The following is a 21,007-nucleotide window of genomic DNA, read 5'->3' on the forward strand; positions in this document are numbered from 1 at the left end:
GGTGGTTTTCCTGGATATTGTCGATACCAGAAGAAGTAATCAGCAGCAGCTTTGGAGTATGTGTAGGACAGAGTAACAGTGCTGCCTTCTGAACTGAACTCTTCATTGTTGACTGGAGTCAGATCCTGACAGTTGATGCCTGAAGGAAAAAATAACTGTTACTTGATGATGTAAAAGTCTCAGTGAACAGTTCACATTCAGATGTTGATGGAATAAACTTTTGTTGTGTTGCATAATCTAACATACCTGTTAGAGTGGAGAGAAACAGTAGAGAAAATCCAGAATAATGCAATGACAGCATGTTGAACACAGGTAATGTTTCTGGTTTGTGTATTGAACTCTGCTGAATCTGGAAGTTCCTCTCTCTTCTATAGGTCAGTAACAGCTCAGCTCCTCCCTGAATCTCTCCGTCTCCTCTTAGATCTGTATTTTCACTTCTCTCTGTTACACTTCCTCCTGGTTAACAGACTGGTAGCAGCATTTTGTTCAAGGTTTTGGTGATTTCTTTATAGTGGGATTTACAAGACGGTAGTGGGATTTATTTAAATGATAGATCACCTTTTCAGATTATTTTCTATCATCACTGCAACTTAAGTCAGCTGATAATGAACCACATGAATTATTATTTCCAGACCACGAGTTTAGCATCAGAAGTCAGCTGAGTAACATTTAATTTCGAGTGGTTTAATAATCTCAGGGGTGAGTAAAAGGATGTGGTGGAAATTCTGTCAACACTCTGGACACAGACTCAAACAAAGCACAGACACTGACAGATTTGAATATTAATGGAATTATTATTGATCAGTAATAGGAGACAGCAACTTACACAAGTTGCCAAAAAAAAACAACCCTGTCTTCCCGAACAGAGAGGAAAACTAATCTGTTATAGTTTTCTACAGAACAAAGAAACTCATTCTGGTTGGTCAGTACATATCAACGTATACTTTCCATCCAATGGTCAATTTTTCCAAACATACATTCACATGCATATGTATAGGAAATAGGAAACCACGAGCCCAACAACTCAACTTGATTAATCAACACTAGTCCAGTACAGTGTTACCATCTTTGGTCATGAAGAGACTGAGGCCTTGCTCTTCTGTTTACATTACATGTAATATGTTGTAAGCTATGTAATATGTTGGAGCTGAATCTGGGTTTAAGGGTATACATCAAACCATTTCAAAACAATCAAAAATAAACATGCTTATCATATTTAATTAAGGCACTAGCATTTTAAAGTCTATAATCAAGGCCTAGCATATAATCATAGAGTAATACACTTCAGTATACATTCAAAACATAACAAAGTGAAAATGTCTTTAATACATACATAGTAAAAACATTTCATCACTGTTATACTCCGGTTTCATCAACCAATATACTTTGTGCATCTGGATCCAGGTAGAGTTTCAACTGCTGGAGATAGTTTTCATCATCAGTGTCCTTACATTTATCACCATATTGTATTGCTACAGCAGTCAATGAAGTGTTAATGAGCTTACAGATCATAGCTTTAGCACAACTCAAAAGACACATAACAACAGCATGGTTCCAATAAAAGGCTAAATTAACTGCAGTATGTTTTTCCAAGGCAACATTGGAGATTGATAACCCCCTCATAGGTGCTAGTGAGCATATCAGCACGGCCAACACCACCAACTCCAGTTTGGCCATTTCCATCTCACTACATCAATGCCTTCTTACAGTGGGACGCATGTATCCAAGTTGTTCTCTCCTTGACTTTCACCGCTGTGGGTGTGGTGAGCAGAACCTGGTATGGGCCTCTCCAACGCGGGGAATGCCAATGGCGCCTCCTCAGGTCCTTCACCAATATCCAGTCCAATGGCTGGAACGGATGGGTCGTCTGACCTTTCCCCAGGGGCGATGGCAGGGCCGCCTTCACCTGAGCAGAAATAGAAGATACAATGTGGTTGAACTGCTTTCAATAAGCTACTATGGCTTCATCGACAAAAATCTGACCTGTATGTGCTCCCTGCTTCAGATTTTGGCCTATAGCCATAACTCTGCCTCTTAGGACTTCATGTGATGACAAACCTATGGTAGAATGATGTCTTCCCCTCATATACATTAGCACCACGGGGAGACCATAGACCCAATCTAATTGCGTCTCTTCCATCATCTTTGTGAGCCTGTTTTTCAGCAGTCCATTTGCTCCATTTGCTCCATTTACAGTACCTCCACTCTCTGGGTGGTAGGTGCAATGTCCTTGAAATGAAATTCTGTAGCAAATGTTTAGCAGTTGATTTTGCATCTGCATGTTTACAGGGAAAGGCTTCAACCCACTTAGAGGACAAATCCATGACAACTAGACAATATTTATATCCTCTAGCTGGAGTGAGTTTAGTGAAATAGATCTTGAGATGTTGAAAGGGGCTGCTAGGTGTAGGAAATGCTGAGCGTGTCGTGTTGAGTTTCTTACATGTGTTATGTTGAGCATACACCAAACACCTCTTACAGGAGTTCTCCGCCACCGTGCCAAACCAAATTGAATCCAAGTTTTGAGCAATGAAATCAATCATACCTCCCTTTGAAATACGGTCTAGCCCATGTGCGAGCTCAGCCATGTAGGGAAAAAGTTGCTTGGGTAAACAAGGTTTATCTCTTGGGCCCCTCCAAACACTTTCTGGGTCACAACGACCATGTTTCCTCCATGCAGACTTCTCCGCAGGGTTTGCCATGGACTTGATGTCTTTGAGGGACATGTGCGGATCAAAGAAATCAGATGAAATTGCTTCAGATTTAGGAAAGGAATCAGCAAAAGCATTTCCTTTAGAGACAGCATCTACACCCCTACCATGTGCCTGGCTCTTAAACAGAGCCACCTGAGATGGAAGTAAGATGGCCTCAAGAAGGTAGTTGACAAGGTGATGATGCTGAATCGATGTACCCTACGATGTAAAGAATCCACTGTTTTTCCATAGGGTTCCCCAAAATCATGAACCACCCCAAAAGCATAACGACTATCAGTATAGATAGTAGCAGATTTTCCAGTTGCAAGAATACATACCCTTGTCAAAGCAAAAAGTTCAGTTCTGCCTGGGCAGAAAGGTGGATTGGAAGCCTCGCAGATTTCATTACGTCATGATCCATAACAATGGCATAGCCAACAGCTCCGGTTCCATCTACCCCTCTAGTCGATCCATCCACATAACAGATCGGGTCCAGCTAAGAAAGGGGTGTGGTAGAAAGATCCTTTCTGGGAGTCACTGCTTCAGTGAGTACTGCCAGACAGTCATGCGGTTCCCCATCTTCCTCAGTTGGAAGAAGAGTGGCAGGATTCAAACCATTACACCTTTGCAGGGTGATGTGTGGCAAGTTCAGGATATTGTAGTAATGAAGAGTGGAAGCGGGGGTAAAATGAGTTGTTTTGGCGTGCAAAAGGATGGCAGCTACAGCATGTGGAACCAAGACAGTCAGCGGTCTATAAGCTACCAAGGAAGACGAAACCTTCACTGCCGCTGCAGCCGCAGCCACTGCTCTAGAACAAGGTGGAAGACCTCTCGCAACAGGCGAAAGTCTTTGAGAGTAGTAAGCTACCGGCCCGAACTTGTCAGCGTGTTTCTGGAGCAAGACAGTGCTGTAGAATCCATTGTTTTCATCTACTGCTAAAGTAAAATCTTTTGACATATCAGGAATGCCTAAAGTCAGAGCAGAAGCCAACGCTTCCTTCAGTTTCACAAAGGAGCCAGTATCATCAGGAGTCCAAGCTAGAGTCACGTGCAGTCAGGCCATTCGCATGCCCCATGTCAGAAAGTGGTTGAGCCAATTTAGCATAACCAGCGATCCACTGTCTACAGTAGCCTGTACATGCTAAATAGGACCGCACCTGCTTTTTTGTCACAGGTTTTGGCCTTGACAACACCTCTTGGATTCTGTCTTCGCCAATTGTTGGTTTGTTTTGTGAGATCTCAAATAATGCAAAGAAAACAAGTTCATATTCATTTTTCAACAACGCAATACTAATGTTTTAACTAAGGAAGAGTTCAGAAATCATTATTTGGTGGAATAACCCTGATTTTCAAATCACAGCTTTCATACGTCTTGGCATGTTCTCCACCAGTCTTTCACATTGCTGTTGGGTGACTTTGTGCCACTCCTGGTGCAAAAATTCAAGCAGCTCAGCTTTGTTTAATGGCTTGTGACCATTCATCTTCCTCTTGATCACATTCCAGAGGTTTTTCATGGGGTTCAGGTTTGGAGATTGGGCTGGCCATGACAGGGTCTTGATCTGGTGGTCCTTCATCCACACCTTGATTGACCTAGCTGTGTGGCATGGAGCGTTGTCCTGCTGGAAAAAAACCAATCCTCAGAGTTGGGGAACATTGTCAGAGCAGGAGGCGGCAAGTTTTCTTCCAGGATAACCTTGTACGTGGCTTGATTCCTGCGTCCTTCGCAAAGACGCATCTGCCTGATTCCAGCCTTGCTGAAGCACCCCCAGATCATCACCGATCCTCCACCAAATTTCACATTGGGTGCGAGACACTGTGGCTTGTAGGCCTCTCCAGGTCTCCGTCTCACCTTTAGACGACCAAGTGTTGGGCAAAGCTGAAAATTGGACTCATCAGAGAAGATAACCTTACTCCAGTCCTCTATGGTCCAATCCTTATGGCCTTTTGCAAACCTCAGCTTGGCTCTTCTTTGCTTCTCAGTGATGAAGGACTTTTTTCTAGCTTTACACGACTTGAGCCCTGCCCCAGGAGCCTGTTTCGAACCGTTCTCGCCGTGCACTTCACCCCAGCTGCCATTTGCCATTATTTTTGTAGGTCACTTGATGTCATCCTACGGTTGCTGAGGTACTGATCACCTAATCAGTACCTCATTAAGTAGAATGAGATGTGCTTGTGTTGGAATTCAACAGACACTGGCTGTCATACATGTAGAGATGCTGATTTCAGAAAAATTTGTCTCCTAATTTTTTCCAGAGCTGTATATTCCATCCAATGGCCAATTTGCCAAACATACATTCACATGCATATGTATAGGAAATAGGAAACCACGAGCCCAACAGCTCAACTTGATTAATCAACACTAGTCCAGTACAGTGTTACCATCTTTGGTCATGAAGAGACTGAGGCCTTGCTCTTCTGTTTACATTACATGTAATATGTTGTAAGCTATGTAATATGTTGGAGCTGAATCTGGGTTTAAGTTGAATTCTTCTTTAAAAGTGATATTTAAATGATAAACCCACTTACTTTTCTCATTTTCTATCACAAGGACCTTAGTCCTAGAGCTATGCAATTGCAGAATGGTCTTAAACACCAGCACATAACATGTAATCCACCAACTTCCATAATTACTCAGTTTTAAACAAACATAGATTGATCATGACATTGTCAGCAAAAAAAGAAAAAGGAAACTGATGTAGTGTGTAAGGATCCAAAGGCAACATGTCCATAAAAAATAAGAGGACCTAGGACTTAACCCTGTGGTACACCACAGGATATCACAGCCTAAAAGGACAACGGAGAAATCTATTTTTATTCATATGCGATTAAGAGAAATCAAAACCCAAATCTGTGAAGCCAACCAGTTTATAGAGACAGTGGACTCACACTGTGATCTGTCAACATAGGGATGAAGTATAACATAAAATATATTGACCCCCAGTTGCATATGATTACTGTTATCAGTGTTTTTGATATATTGATTATTTTTATATCAAATATGTTGTTTTCAGTATTAAAAGTGTTTCACATGTGGGCAATTGTCGATAAAGGGGAGAGAAACTCACAGAAAATATTCTCCCTACACAGGTGAATTTGAGCTCTATTAGATGTCAGAGTATTAACTGTTACACTCAGTTATTAATAATAAGCCACAAAACATTATTATCATCAGAGTTTATATCGTATGAAACAAGTTTTTTATCTTTAATTCTTCATTTTCTGTTGTTTTTATCACCAGTACATAGAATCTAGACTGGATCATAAGAAACCAGTGAAGTTTAACAGTGTGTGACTCCCTCTAGTGGATGTTGTGGAGTATTCTGTTGTCTTTGCTCCAAAGGTTTTTGTACAGAGTTCTGGTGTTTCCTGTCACTGTGGGCCTCACAGCACAGTAGTACACAGCAGAGTCAGTCATTTTAGCAGAGGAAATGGTCATGTTGATTTGGTTTTTCTCCACTTTACTCTTCAGTCCAGGGACTGGATTGTTCACTCCTGTTCCTGAACTAGAGTCAGAGATGAGGAACTCTGGTGGTTTTCCTGGATATTGTCGATACCAGAAGAAATAATCACTGGCAGTTGCTTCTTTGGAGTATGTGTAGGACAGAGTAACAGTGCTGCCTTCTGAACTGAACTCTTCATTGTTGACTGGAGTCAGATCCTGACAGTTGATGCCTGAAGGAAAAATAACTGTTATTTGATGATGTAAAAGTCTCAGTGAACAGTTCACATTCAGATGTTGATGGAATAAACTTTTGTTGTGCTGCATAATCTAACATACCTGTTAGAGTGGAGAAAAACAGTAGAGAGATTCCAGAATAATGCAGTGACAGCATGTTGAATACAGGTAATGTTTCTGGTTTGTGTATTGAACTCTGCTGAATATGGAAGTTCCTCTCTCTTCTATAGGTCAGTAACAGCTCAGCTCCTCCCTGAATCTTCATGTCTCTCATAGATCTTTATTTTCCTGTTAACAGACTGGTCGCAGCAGGTTGTTTCAGCTGTAAAAAGGATGTCAGATTCTGATTCACTCAGCTGAGAGAAGTTCGGCAACACCAGCTCTCACCTTTTCATAAAGAGGCTAAAAGTCCTGCTGCCAACATAACAGGTTCTTAATGGAAGGTACAAATATTTAATATAATGTTTATGTTTTATGAGAAATTTCACCCAACAGTAGCATCAAATAGAAAATGAGAGGATCTAGGACTGAACCTTGTGGTACACCACCAGACGTTACAACCAGAGCGGACAGAGAAACTCTTATACCAAAGGGGAGAAATTAAATCAATCAAGATGTGAAGCTGTGAAGCTCCAACCAGTTTATGAAGAAGCTTGATTCAAATTGTGTGATCTGTCACTTGTGGAGTTCAAACTGAGAAGGATCAGTTGATTTTACATATTATTGCTTCAAACAACCACAAATTCCACAACGATTTTCAGGTATTCAGCTGACATTCTTATCCAGAACAGCTCCTGAGAAGCTTGAACATCTGTTTTGTATTAACACAGAAACAGTTTGTCTCTTCCTGCATTAGTCATAGTTTGGTTCCTCTCTAAATCTGTTTCTTCATGAACTCATAGCTCAACAAAAGGGAGCTAATTGGTCTTAATCTTTTACTCACTGATAAAAGTGAAAACTTTAACCATGGGATGTGATTCCAAGTCAATAGGTTTGCATGGCAGCAGATAGATTACATGTACATTTAAGTCCTTGGAAATCCATAACATTGTGTTTCATTAGTGTGAAAAAAATGTAATCCACTGTCATGGAGGAAGAAATGATGGCTGTATTTCCAGTGCACAACAGTTCATTGTGAAACATCTATATAGGATTACAATTTTTCTCCGATTTACAATTTTCAGCGTCTTTCTACTGGTTCCAAAAATTCATTGTTGCACTTTGATCCCCAGAAACATCTTTATTCAGCTGATACTTTTATCCAAAAAAGTTCATAACATGGAGCTTGAACATGTAAACATGTGAATCTGTTTTTTATTGTTAAAGTTTGCTACTTTTCTTTAACGCTGTCACTTTTATTCCTCTGGAACTCTTTTCCTGTCTTTACTCACAGCTCCAACAAATGGTGTGTTTTTACTGCTCTAATATTGATATTGATCAAACTACATAATTTATTCAGGTAATAAAAAGCCAATATCTTAACACAAATTAACTACTGATGGTTTTTTCTTACCTTTACATACATACATTTACAATAGATAGTGATACAAATAGAAAGTCTAACAGTAAATTCGGCACACTATTATGTATGGTAACCACATTGTTTAGATATTAAAAGAATTTTACTCAACTATATTGTTTTCATTGTTTGAGTTTAATTGTTGTTTTAATCATATTTGTTCAGTTGGGCAGTATCACAAAGAAATAAACCTAAAAAAATGAATCTGAGGTTCGTTACAAGTCAGAGGATCTGCTGTTACACTTAGTTATGATGACTCATTGATTAAATGTATAATATCCCACAAAACCTCAGTCTGTTAGAGTTTGTGTCGTATGAAACAAAACTTTCCCCCATTCTAAGCCTTTGTCTTTAATTCTTCATTTTCTGGAGGAAGGGGGGATCTGCAGAAACTTCACCTGAATGAATCTGTAGAGAAACAACTGTCTGAAGAGTCAAAAAGTTTCAAAAGCTTCTTCTGTTTAATCACCAAGTGCAAAGAATCTAGACTGAATCATAAGAAACCAGTGAAGTTTAACAGTGTGTGACTCCCTCTAGTGGATGTTGTTGAGTATTCTGTTGTCTTTGCTCCAAAGGTTTTTGTACAGAGTTCTGGTGTTTCCTGATGTTTTTAAAAATAATATGATGCAAAGGAATCATGTTAATAGAAAATGAGAGGACCCAGGATTGTACCCTGTGGTACCCCACAAGAAATCACATCCTGAGAAAATAACAGAGAAACTTCTTTTAGAAAGATGAGAATAAAATCCATTGACACAATCCTCCCATAAAAAACAACCATATAAGTCGTCTGTGCAGCAGCTTATTATGACCTATAGTTGTGTTTTATCGATAGGCGACCTCTTGTGGTGGTACTAATTATAATTGGAGCAGAAGAGGAAGTCAGCTGACGCTGCATAAAGAGTGACAAAGTCCACATAGGGAAGAGGTTTAGGTGTAAGGATGGGTCCACAATCTTAACTGCGTGGTTATTATTGTGACCATGATGACAAAGGTGCGGTACACCTGCCGCTGCAGGAACACTCTTTAATGAGACGCTGCTATGGTTCAAAAGGGGACCAAAAACCTATATTGTCGCTTTGGCTTGAGGACTTGTTAAATCCATCAAAACAAGAGGAAGCTGCTGATGTGATCTATCAGCAGCTTTGATCTAGGAAATATTTAATGTGACCGTACACATATAAAGATGACCTAAATATGATTATTTCAATTGTCAAATATTAGTATTTTTCAATTGTTTATTCATATTTAAAATTGTTTTTCATTTACGCAGTTGTGAATATGTTAGAAATTCACAAAAATATTCTCCCTACACAGATGAATTTGAGCTCTATTAGATGTCAGAGTATTAACTGTTACACTCAGTTATTAATAATAAGCTACAAAACATTATTATCATCAGAGTTTATATCGTATGAAACAAATTTTTTATCTTTAATTCTTCATTTTCTGTTGTTTTTATCACCAGTACATAGAATCTAGACTGGATCATAAGAAACCACTGAAGTTTAACAGTGTGTGACTCCCTCTAGTGGAGGTTGTGGAGTATTCTGTTGTCTTTGCTCCAAAGGTTTTTGTACAGAGTTCTGGTGTTTCCTGTCACTGTGGGCTGCAGAGCACAGTAGTACACAGCAGAGTCAGTCACCTGAAGCCTCTGGATCTTCAGAGGACCTGATCTTGAGGTGGAATTCAGAGTGGATGAAAATCTCTCCCTGAACTCATCGGCTGTGATCCCTTCATCCAGATTAATGCGGCTCAGGATGAACTTGGGGCTGTTGTTTCCATCCTGTTTGTACCAGAAGAGATAATTACTCGCGGAACTGCTGTTATATAGACAGTCAAGTGTTACTGCCTCTCCTTCAGTAGCAGTCACATCTCTTTTTGGTTGCAGCACGTTGTCTTTTTGTGCTCTGCATTCTGTAAAACACCAACAAACGGTATCAGTGTGCTGTCAGAGAATCGTCTCAGTGTTGGATCGATATCAGAGAAACTGAGTTGTGTTCATACCAAGGCACATAGCAGCCAGCAGCACTGAGATGAGCAGAGGCGTCATATCTGCAGTGTTGAGTCGCTGTGAGCTACAGCAAGTATAACGAAGGCTGTGAAGTCTCTGTTTAGTCTTCATCAACACTAAGTTGGTGGACTAGAAGGAGCCTGATCACAGTGACAGGGCTCATTCACAGCCCTCTGTTACCCCCCCTACTGACAACTTTACACTCAACACAGTTTTGTACCGCTCTGCTTTCCTACCTTAACTTGTCTTGTATGAAGTCATCATTGGAAATTTGAGGTGACACGTTTCCTCTTTTACAAATAGCGCAGATTGACTAATTGTTGTGAACCTGCTACGGCCCCTTTAATATCTTTTATCAGAAAGATCACAGGTAAACTGAGGGTTAATATTTGATCATCATGTGACTTTTTATGTTCTTTTCAGAGTGTTTTTGTCTTGAGGATGATTTGCCAGTTTAGTATCTGTTGGTCAAATACTAAGATGGCGGAGTTGTCGTGGAAGCTTAAATCAGCCAATGTTGAAACTTGGTAAAAACTTGAGCTGTTAAAGTTTGATTCTGCTGAGTTTTTCCTTCGATTTCAATGTCTGTAAATATAAACTACTGATGATTTCAGAGTTTTATGAGTTAATGCTTTAGTGTGTATTTGGGATGTAGCTCTACATGTTGCCAAGGACAGTGAACAATGGAAGCAGCTCATCGTGGCCTAATGACCCGCAGTGTATGAAGAGGATTAAGTGAGGACGTCATTGTCCATTTATTTGTTTTCCTGGTGTCTCGTGTTTGAAGCACCATCCAGTTGGTTCTTCATTGATGTGGATTTGCTGCTCATGTGAATCCTACCACAGTGTTTCACTAGCAGCTGTCACCACAGTGACTCTGAGAAAACAGGAATTAGCAGAGTCCATCTGATATGAAGCTGTGGGTTGAATACCACTTCCCTCCTCTTTGAAGAGTAGTCAGATATCTGTGTTCAGGTTTTTGTACAGCCTCTTCTACACTTTGTATCACTGTGTCTCTAGAGCACAGTAGTAGAGGGCTGTGTCTGCCAGGGTTAGTCTGTTTATGGTCAGTTCAGTTGATGTATCTGTTGTTTGGGATTCAGACGATTGTTAGGAATATATTCCTCATCTCTCGCTGATTTTGCTCTTTTCCAGAGTATAAACTGAGGTGCCTGAAGGTCAGAATGATGTCTGTACCAGTTAAGATAAACATCACTACTGGTTGTCTCATAGACACATCTGAGTCTGACAGATTCTCCTTCTCTTCCACTGACTTCATTTGATTCAGGAGAGATTGTGTCTCCAGCTATTAGTCCTGGAAAAAGTAGAGAAAATGAAGCCATGAGACTGACATTGTCCATGAGGCTGAGAGGAGAAGACAGTGGAAAATGTCACTGTACAGTTTTACTCTGTGGACAGAAACAACTCAACTGTAGCTGAGATCATAACTGGATTATACAAAACTTCATGACAAAGACAGATTATTGTGCGTTTCCGACCATGAAGTTTTCTAAAATGGCGACAGGATATCAGGTTAATACATCAGGTTAAATGAGACACTCATTTGTTCCTAAACTCACCTATGAAGTGAGATAAAATCAAAAAGAGGTAAAGCAACATGTCTTTGGAGTTGTTGAAGCCAAACAGATGAACAATGTTCTTCCACTGCAGTAGAATGAAAAAACTAAACAGCCTCTCTGCTGCACAGCCCTTCTCCTCAACATCAAGCTGATTGAGCTTCTAGTTCCTCAAACATTTCTGCTCTGGAGACAGAAATGATCTCATTGGTTGAGGTGGACTCCAGTGGGCGGGGCCAGAGATAAACCTTTTTAGAGATTCTCTTCCTCCCAAAGTTCAGTTCAGACAGGTTATTTCAGCATCCAGAGCAGCTCTCTTGACTTTTCCTCATTCCACATCGTACAGTGAAGTAGAAGACATGAAAATAAATCCCTGTGTTGTGGCTGTAACCGAGCTCCCCTCTCATATTATATTATCGCCTACACACTGCACTAATGATTGTTAATGAGTGAAACTACAATGTAGGAATATAATCTGTGTCATGTAATGTCAAGAGGCGACTGTTCTCTTTTTGATCTTCATTTATACGATATGAAGAAAGTTTTATTACCCAGTACTGTACCCAGTAGGTACCAGGTATTTAAATAATGTCTCTGTTCTTGTTTCTATAAATGCTGCCTCATCCACTGAGTTATCATCTCACAAAACCTCCTTATCATCAGAGTTTCATTGTTTCATGATACAGCAAACACTTCATTTCTCTGCTGCTTTTTTCTTCAGTACATAGAATCTAGACTGGATCATAAGAAACCAGTGAAGTTTAACAGTGTGTGACTCCCTCTAGTGGATGTTGTGGAGTATTCTGTTGTCTTTGCTCCAAAGGTTTTTGTACAGAGTTCTGGTGTTTCCTGTCACTGTGGGCTGCAGAGCACAGTAGTACACAGCAGAGTCAGTCACTGCAGCAGAGGAGATCTGCAGATCCATTTGTCTTTTATCCTCACTCACTTTAACAGACAGTCCAGGGACCTGAACCTTTAATGTGTTTCCTTTTTCTGTGTGAGAGATCAGGAACTCTGGTGGTTTTCCTGGATATTGTCGATACCAGAAGAAATAATCACCAGGTGACAGTTTGGAGTATGTGTAGGACAGAGTAACAGTGCTGCCTTCTGAACTGAACTCTTCATTGTTGACTGGAGTCAGATCCTGAGAGTTGATGCCTAAAGGAAAAATAACTGTTACTTGATGATGTAAAAGTCTCAGTGAACAGTTCACATTCAGATGTTATGAACTTTTGTTGTGCTGTATTATCTAACATACCTGTTAGAGTGGAGAGAACCAGTAGAGAAAATCCAGAATAATGCAATGACAGCATGTTGAACACAGGTAATGTTTCTGGTTTGTGTATTGAACTCTGCTGAATCTGGAAGTTCCTCTCTCTTCTATAGGTCAGTAACAGCTCAGCTCCTCCCTGAATCTCTCCGTCTCCTCTTAGATCTGTATTTTCACTTCTCTCTGTTACACTTCCTCCTGGTTAACAGACTGGTAGCAGGATTTTGTTCAAGGTTTTGGTGATTTCTTTATAGTGGGATTTACAAGACGGTAGTGGGATTTATTTAAATGATAGATCACCTTTTCAGATTATTTTCTATCATCACTGCAACTTAAGTCAGCTGATAATGAACCACATGAATTATTATTTCCAGACTACGAATTTAGCATCAGAAGTCAGCTGAGTAACATTTAATTTCGAGTGGTTTAATAATATCAGGGGTGAGTAAAAGGGTGTGGTGGAAATTCTGTCAACACGCTGGACACAGACTCAAACAAAGCACAGACACTGACAGATTTGAATATTAATGTGATTATTATTGATCAGTAATAGGGTAATAAGTCGCCAAAAAAAAAACCCGTCTTCCCGAACAGAGAGGAAAACTAATCTGTTATAGTTTTAGAGAACAAAGAAACTCATTCTGGTTGGTCAGTACATATCAACGTATACTTTCCATCCAATGGTCAATTTTTCCAAACATACATTCACATGCATATGTATAGGAAATAGGAAACCATGAGCCCAACAACTCAACTTGATTAATCAACACTAGTCCAGTACAGTGTTACCATCTTTGGTCATGAAGAGACTGAGGCCTTGCTCTTCTGTTTACATTACATGTAATATGTTGTAAGCTATGTAATATGTTGGAGCTGAATCTGGGTTTAAGGGTATACATCAAACCATTTCAAAACAATCAAAAATAAACATGCTTATCATATTTAGTTAAGGCACTAGCATTTTAAAGTCTATAATCAAGGCCTAGCATATAATCATAGAGTAATACACTTCAGTATACATTCAAAACATAACAAAGTGAAAATGTCTTTAATACATACATAGTAAAAATATTTCATCACTGTTATACTCCGGTTTCATCAACCAATATACTTTGTGCATCTGGATCCAGGTAGAGTTTCAACTGCTGGAGATAGTTTTCATCATCAGTGTCATTACATTTAGCACCATATTGTATTGCTACAGCAGTCAATGAAGTGTTAATGAGCTTACAGATCATAGCTTTAGCACAACTCAAAAGACACATAACAACAGCATGGTTCCAATAAAAGGCTAAATTAACTGCAGTATGTTCTTCCAAGGCAACATTGGAGATTGATAACCCCCTCATAGGTGCTAGTGAGCATATCAGCACGGCCAACACCACCAACTCCAGTTTGGCCATTTCCATCTCACTACATCAATGCCTTCTTACAGTGGGACGCATGTATCCAAGTTGTTCTCTCCTTGACTTTCACCGCTGTGGGTGTGGTGAGCAGAACCTGGTATGGGCCTCTCCAACGCGGGGAATGCCAATGGCGCCTCCTCAGGTCCTTCACCAATATCCACTCCAATGGCTGGAACGGATGGGTCGTCTGACCTTTCCCCAGGGGCGATGGCAGGGCCGCCTTCACCTGAGCAGAAATAGAAGATACAATGTGGTTGAACTGCTTTCAATAAGCTACTATGGCTTCATCGACAAAAATCTGACCTGTATGTGCTCCCTGCTTCAGATTTTGGCCTATAGCCATAACTCTGCCTCTTAGGACTTCAAGTGATGACAAACCTATGGTAGAATGATGTCTTCCCCTCATATACATTAGCACCACGGGGAGACCATAGACCCAATCTAATTGCGTCTCTTCCATCATCTTTGTGAGCCTGTTTTTCAGCAGTCCATTTGCTCCATTTGCTCCATTTACAGTACCTCCACTCTCTGGGTGGTAGGTGCAATGTCGTTTCAAATCAATACCTGCTCTCTCTGCCAAAAACAAGTTTGTTTTATTGTTTATTAAAATGGGGACCATTATCTGATGACAATTTTTCTGGAGTCCCCCACCTTGAAATGAAATTCTGCAAATGTTTAGCAGTTGATTTTGCATCTGCATGTTTACAGGGAAAGGCTTCAACCCACTTAGAGAACAAATCCACGACAACTAGACAATATTTATATCCTCTAGCTGGAGTGAGTTCAGTGATATAGATCTCGAGATGTTGAAAGGGGCTGCTAGGTGTAGGAAATGCTGAGCGTGTCGTGTTGAGTTTCTTACATGTGTTATGTTGAGCATACACCAAACACCTCTTACAGGAGTTCTCCGCCACCGTGCCAAACCAAATTGAATCCAAGTTTTGAGCAATGAAATCAATCATACCTCCCTTTGAAATACGGTCTAGCCCATGTGAGAGCTCAGCCATGTAGGGAAAAAGTTGCTTGGGTAAACAAGGTTTATCTCTTGGGCCCCTCCAAACACTTTCTGGGTCACAACGACCATGTTTCCTCCATGCAGACTTCTCCGCAGGGTTTGCCATGGACTTGATGTCTTTGAGGGACATGTGCGGATCAAAGAAATCAGATGAAATTGCTTCAGATTTAGGAAAGGAATCAGCAAAAGCATTTCCTTTAGAGACAGCATCTACACCCCTACCATGTGCTTGGCTCTTAAACAGAGCCACCTGAGATGGAAGTAAGATGGCCTCAAGAAGGTAGTTGACAAGGTGATGATGCTGAATCGATGTACCCTACGATGTAAAGAATCCACTGTTTTTCCATAGGGTTCCCCAAAATCATGAACCACCCCAAAAGCATAACGACTATCAGTATAGATAGTAGCAGATTTTCCAGTTGCAAGAATACATACCCTTGTCAAAGCAAAAAGTTCAGTTCTGCCTGGGCAGAAAGGTGGATTGGAAGCCTTGCAGATTTCATTACGTCATGATCCATAACAATGGCATAGCCAACAGCTCCGGTTCCATCTACCCCTCTAGCCGATCCATCCACATAACAGATCAGGTCCAGCTAAGAAAGGGGTGTGGTAGAAAGATCCTTTCTGGGAGTCACTGCTTCAGTGAGTACTGCCAGACAGTCATGCGGTTCCCCATCTTCCTCAGTTGGAAGAAGAGTGGCAGGATTTAAACCATTACACCTTTGCAGGGTGATGTGTGGCAAGTTCAGGATATTGTAGTAATGAAGAGTGGAAGCGGGGGTAAAATGAGTTGTTTTGGCGTGAGAAAGGATGGCAGCTACAGCATGTGGAACCAAGACAGTCAGCGGTCTATAAGCTACCAAGGAAGACGAAACCTTCACTGCCGCTGCAGCCGCAGCCACTGCTCTAGAACAAGGTGGAAGACCTCTCGCAACAGGCGAAAGTCTTTGAGAGTACCGGCCCGAACTTGTCAGCGTGTTTCTGGAGCAAGACAGTGCTGTAGAATCCATTGTTTTCATCTACTGCTAAAGTAAAATCTTTTGACATATCAGGAATGCCTAAAGTCAGAGCAGAAGCCAACGCTTCCTTCAGTTTCACAAAGGAGCCAGTATCATCAGGAGTCCAAGCTAGAGTCACGTGCAGTCAGGCCATTCGCATGCCCCATGTCAGAAAGTGGTTGAGCCAATTTAGCATAACCAGCGATCCACTGTCTACAGTAGCCTGTACATGCTAAAAAGGACAGCACCTGCTTTTTTGTCACAGGCTTTGGCCTTGACAACACCTCTTGGATTCTGTCTTCGCCAATTGTTGGTTTGTTTTGTGAGATCTCAAATAATGCAAAGAAAACAAGTTCATATTCATTTTTCAACAACGCAATACTAATGTTTTAACTAAGGAAGAGTTCAGAAATCATTATTTGGTGGAATAACCCTGATTTTCAAATCACAGCTTTCATACGTCTTGGCATGTTCTCCACCAGTCTTTCACATTGCTGTTGGGTGACTTTGTGCCACTCCTGGTGCAAAAATTCAAGCAGCTCAGCTTTGTTTAATGGCTTGTGACCATTCATCTTCCTCTTGATCACATTCCAGAGGTTTTTCATGGGGTTCAGGTTTGGAGATTGGGCTGGCCATGACAGGGTCTTGATCTGGTGGTCCTTCATCCACACCTTGATTGACCTAGCTGTGTGGCATGGAGCGTTGTCCTGCTGGAAAAAAACCAATCCTCAGAGTTGGGGAACATTGTCAGAGCAGGAGGCGGCAAGTTTTCTTCCAGGATAACCTTGTACGTGGCTTGATTCCTGCGTCCTTCGCAAAGACGCATCTGCCTGATTCCAGCCTTGCTGAAGCACCCCCAGATCATCACCGATCCTCCACCAAATTTCACATTGGGTGCGAGACACTGTGGCTTGTAGGCCTCTCCAGGTCTCCGTCTCACCTTTAGACGACCAAGTGTTGGGCAAAGCTGAAAATTGGACTCATCAGAGAAGATAACCTTACTCCAGTCCTCTATGGTCCAATCCTTATGGCCTTTTGCAAACCTCAGCTTGGCTCTTCTTTGCTTCTCAGTGATGAAGGACTTTTTTCTAGCTTTACACGACTTGAGCCCTGCCCCAGGAGCCTGTTTCGAACCGTTCTCGCCGTGCACTTCACCCCAGCTGCCATTTGCCATTATTTTTGTAGGTCACTTGATGTCATCCTACGGTTGCTGAGGTACTGATCATCTAATCAGTACCTCATTAAGTAGAATGAGATGTGCTTGTGTTGGAATTCAACAGACACTGGCTGTCATACATGTAGAGATGCTGATTTCAGAAAAATTTGTCTCCTAATTTTTTCCAGAGCTGTATATTCCATCCAATGGCCAATTTGCCAAACATACATTCACATGCATATGTATAGGAAATAGGAAACCACGAGCCCAACAGCTCAACTTGATTAATCAACACTAGTCCAGTACAGTGTTACCATCTTTGGTCATGAAGAGACTGAGGCCTTGCTCTTCTGTTTACATTACATGTAATATGTTGTAAGCTATGTAATATGTTCGAGCTGAATCTGGGTTTAAGTTGAATTCTTCTTTAAAAGTGATATTTAAATGATAAACCCACTTACTTTTCTCATTTTCTATCACAAGGACCTTAGTCCTAGAGCTATGCAATTGCAGAATGGTCTTAAACACCAGCACATAACATGTAATCCACCAACTTCCATAATTACTCAGTTTTAAACAAACATAGATTGATCATGACATTGTCAGCAAAAAAAGAAAAAGGAAACTGATGTAGTGTGTAAGGATCCAAAGGCAACATGTCCACAAAAAATAAGAGGACCTAGGACTTAACCCTGTGGTACACCACAGGATATCACAGCCTAAAAGGACAACGGAGAAATCTATTTTTATTCATATGGGATTAAGAGAAATCAAAACCCAAATCTGTGATGCCAACCAGTTTATAGAGACAGTGGACTCACACTGTGATCTGTCAACATAGGAATGAAGTATAACATAAAATATATTGACCCCCAGTTGCATATGATTACTATTATCAGTGTTTTTAATATATTGATTATTTTTATATCAAATATGTTGTTTTCAGTATTAAAAGTGTTTCACATGTGGGCAATTGTCGATAAAGGAGAGAGAAACTCACAGAAAATATTCTCCCTACACAGGTGAATTTGAGCTCTATTAGATGTCAGAGTATTAACTGTTACACTCAGTTATTAATAATAAGCCAGACAACATTATTATCATCAGAGTTTATATCGTACGAAACAAGTTTTTTATCTTTAATTTTTCATTTTCTGTTGTTTTTATCACCAGTACATAGAATCTAGACTGGATCATAAGAAACCAGTGAAGTTTAACAGTGTGTGACTCCCTCTAGTGGATGTTGTGGAGTATTGTGTTGTCTTTGCTCCAAAGGTTTTTGTACAGAGTTCTGGTGTTTCCTGTCACTGTGGGCTGCAGAGCACAGTAGTACACAGCAGAGTCAGACAGCTGAAGCTTCTGGATCTTCAGAGGAACTGATCTTGAGGTAGAATTCAGAGTGGATGAAAATCTCTCCCTGAACTCATCGGCTGTGATCCCTCCATCCAGTTTAAAGCGGCTCAGGATGAACTTGGGGCTGTTGTTTCCATCCTGTTTGTACCAGAAGAGATAATTACTTGTGGAACTGCTGTTATATAGACAGCCAAGTGTTACTGCCTCTCCTTCAGTAGCAGTCACATCTCTTTTTGGTTGCAGCACGTTGTCTTTTTGTGCTCTGCATTCTGTAAAACACCAACAAACGGTATCAGTGTGCTGTCAGAGAATCGTCTCAGTGTTGGATCGATATCAGAGAAACTGAGTTGTGTTCATACCAAGGCACATAGCAGCCAGCAGCACTGAGATGAGCAGAGGCGTCATATCTGCAGTGTTGAGTCGCTGTGAGCTACAGCAAGTATAACGAAGGCTGTGAAGTCTCTGTTTAGTCTTCATCAACACTAAGTTGGTGGACTAGAAGGAGCCTGATCACAGTGACAGGGCTCATTCACAGCCCTCTGTTACCCCCCCTACTGACAACTTTACACTCAACACAGTTTTGTACCGCTCTGCTTTCCTACCTTAACTTGTCTTGTATGAAGTCATCATTGGAAATTTGAGGTGACACGTTTCCTCTTTTACAAATAGCGCAGATTGACTAATTGTTGTGAACCTGCTACGGCCCCTTTAATATCTTTTATGGGAAAGATCACAGGTAAACTGAGGGTTAATATTTGATCATCATGTGACTTTTTATGTTCTTTTCAGAGTGTTTTTTCTCTTGAGGATGATTTGCCAGTTTAGTATCTGTTGGTCAAATACAAAGATGGCGGAGTTGTTGTGGAAGCTTAAATCAGCCAATGTTGAAACTTGGTAAAAACTTGAGCTGTTAAAGTTTGATTCTGCTGAGTTTTTCCTTCGATTTCAATGTCTGTAAAAATAAAGTACTGATGATTTCAGAGTTTTATGAGTTAATGCTTTAGTGTGTATTTGGGATGTAGCTCTACATGTTGCCAAGGACAGTGAACAATGGAAGCAGCTCATCGTGGCCTAATGACCCGCAGTGTATGAAGAGGATTAAGTGAGGACGTCATTGTCCATTTATTTGTTTTCCTGGTGTCTCGTGTTTGAAGCACCATCCAGTTGGTTCTTCATTGATGTGGATTTGCTGCTCATGTGAATCCTCCCACGGTGTTTCACTAGCAGCTGTCACCACAGTGACTCTGAGAAAACAGGAATTAGCAGAGTCCATCTGATATGAAGCTGTGGGTTGAATACCACTTCCCTCCTCTTTGAAGAGTAGTCAGATATCTGTGTTCAGGTTTTTGTACAGCCTCTTCTACACTTTGTATCACTGTGTCTCTAGAGCACAGTAGTAGAGGGCTGTGTCTGCCAGGGTTAGTCTGTTTATGGTCAGTTCAGTTGATGTATCTGTTGTTTGGGATTCGTATCGATTGTTAGGAATATATCCATAACTGGCATATGATTTTGCTCCTTTCCAGAGTATAAACTGAGGTGCCTGAAGGTTAGAATGATGTCTGTACCAGTGAAGATAAACATTAGTATAGGTTGTCTCATAGACACAACCGAGTTTGACAGATTCTCCTTCTCCTCCACTGACTTCATCTCTTACAGGAGAGATTGTGTCTCCAGCTATTAGTCCTGGAAAAAGTAGAGAAAATGAAGCCATGAGACTGACATTGTCCATGAGGTTGAGAGGAGAAGACAGTGGAAAATGTCACTGTACAGTTTTACTCTGTGGACAGAAACAACTCAACTGTAGCTGAGATCATAACTGGATTATACAAAACTTCATGACAAAGACAGATTATTGTGCGTTTCCGACCATGAAGTTTTCCAAAATGGCGACAGGATATCAGGTTAATACATCAGGTTAAATGAGACACTCATTTGTTCCTAAACTCACCTATGAAGTGAGATAAAATCAAAAAGAGGTAAAGCAACATGTCTTTGAAGTTGTTGAAGCCAAACAGATGAACAATGTTCTTCCACTGCAGTAGAATGAAAAAAATAAACAGCCTCTCTGCTGCACAGCCCTTCTCCTCAACATCAAGCTGATTGAGCTTCTAGTTCCTCAAGCATTTCTGCTCTGGAGACAGAAATGATCTCATTGGTTGAGGTGGACTCCAGTGGGTGGGGCCAGAGATAAACCTTTTTAGAGATTCTCTTCCTCCCAAAGTTCAGTTCAGACAGGTTATTTCAGCATCCAGAGCAGCTCTCTTGACTTTTCCTCATTCCACATCGTACAGTGAAGTAGAAGACATGAAAATAAATCCCTGTGTACTAAT

At 40.7% G+C, this 21,007-nt stretch overlaps 3 gene segments (V, D, J or C); all 3 read right to left on the reverse strand.

The window, feature by feature from the left end:
- Positions 1–1,703: 1,703 nt before the first annotated feature.
- On the reverse strand, positions 1,704–12,816 carry LOC120800219. The segment is given in 3 exon segments: positions 1,704–1,906; positions 6,057–6,365; positions 12,738–12,816. Coding segments are annotated over 3 exon segments (567 nt in total).
- On the reverse strand, positions 9,308–10,301 carry LOC120799596. The segment is given in 2 exon segments: positions 9,308–9,805; positions 9,896–10,301. Coding segments are annotated over 2 exon segments (507 nt in total).
- Positions 12,817–18,489: 5,673 nt separating the features above from the next.
- LOC120799711 lies at positions 18,490–20,298 on the reverse strand. The segment is given in 2 exon segments: positions 18,490–18,946; positions 19,037–20,298. Coding segments are annotated over 2 exon segments (507 nt in total).
- Positions 20,299–21,007: the final 709 nt, after the last annotated feature.

This window comes from Xiphias gladius, chromosome 15 (assembly GCF_016859285.1).
Source record: "Xiphias gladius isolate SHS-SW01 ecotype Sanya breed wild chromosome 15, ASM1685928v1, whole genome shotgun sequence".
Taxonomy (NCBI): domain Eukaryota; kingdom Metazoa; phylum Chordata; class Actinopteri; order Istiophoriformes; family Xiphiidae; genus Xiphias; species Xiphias gladius.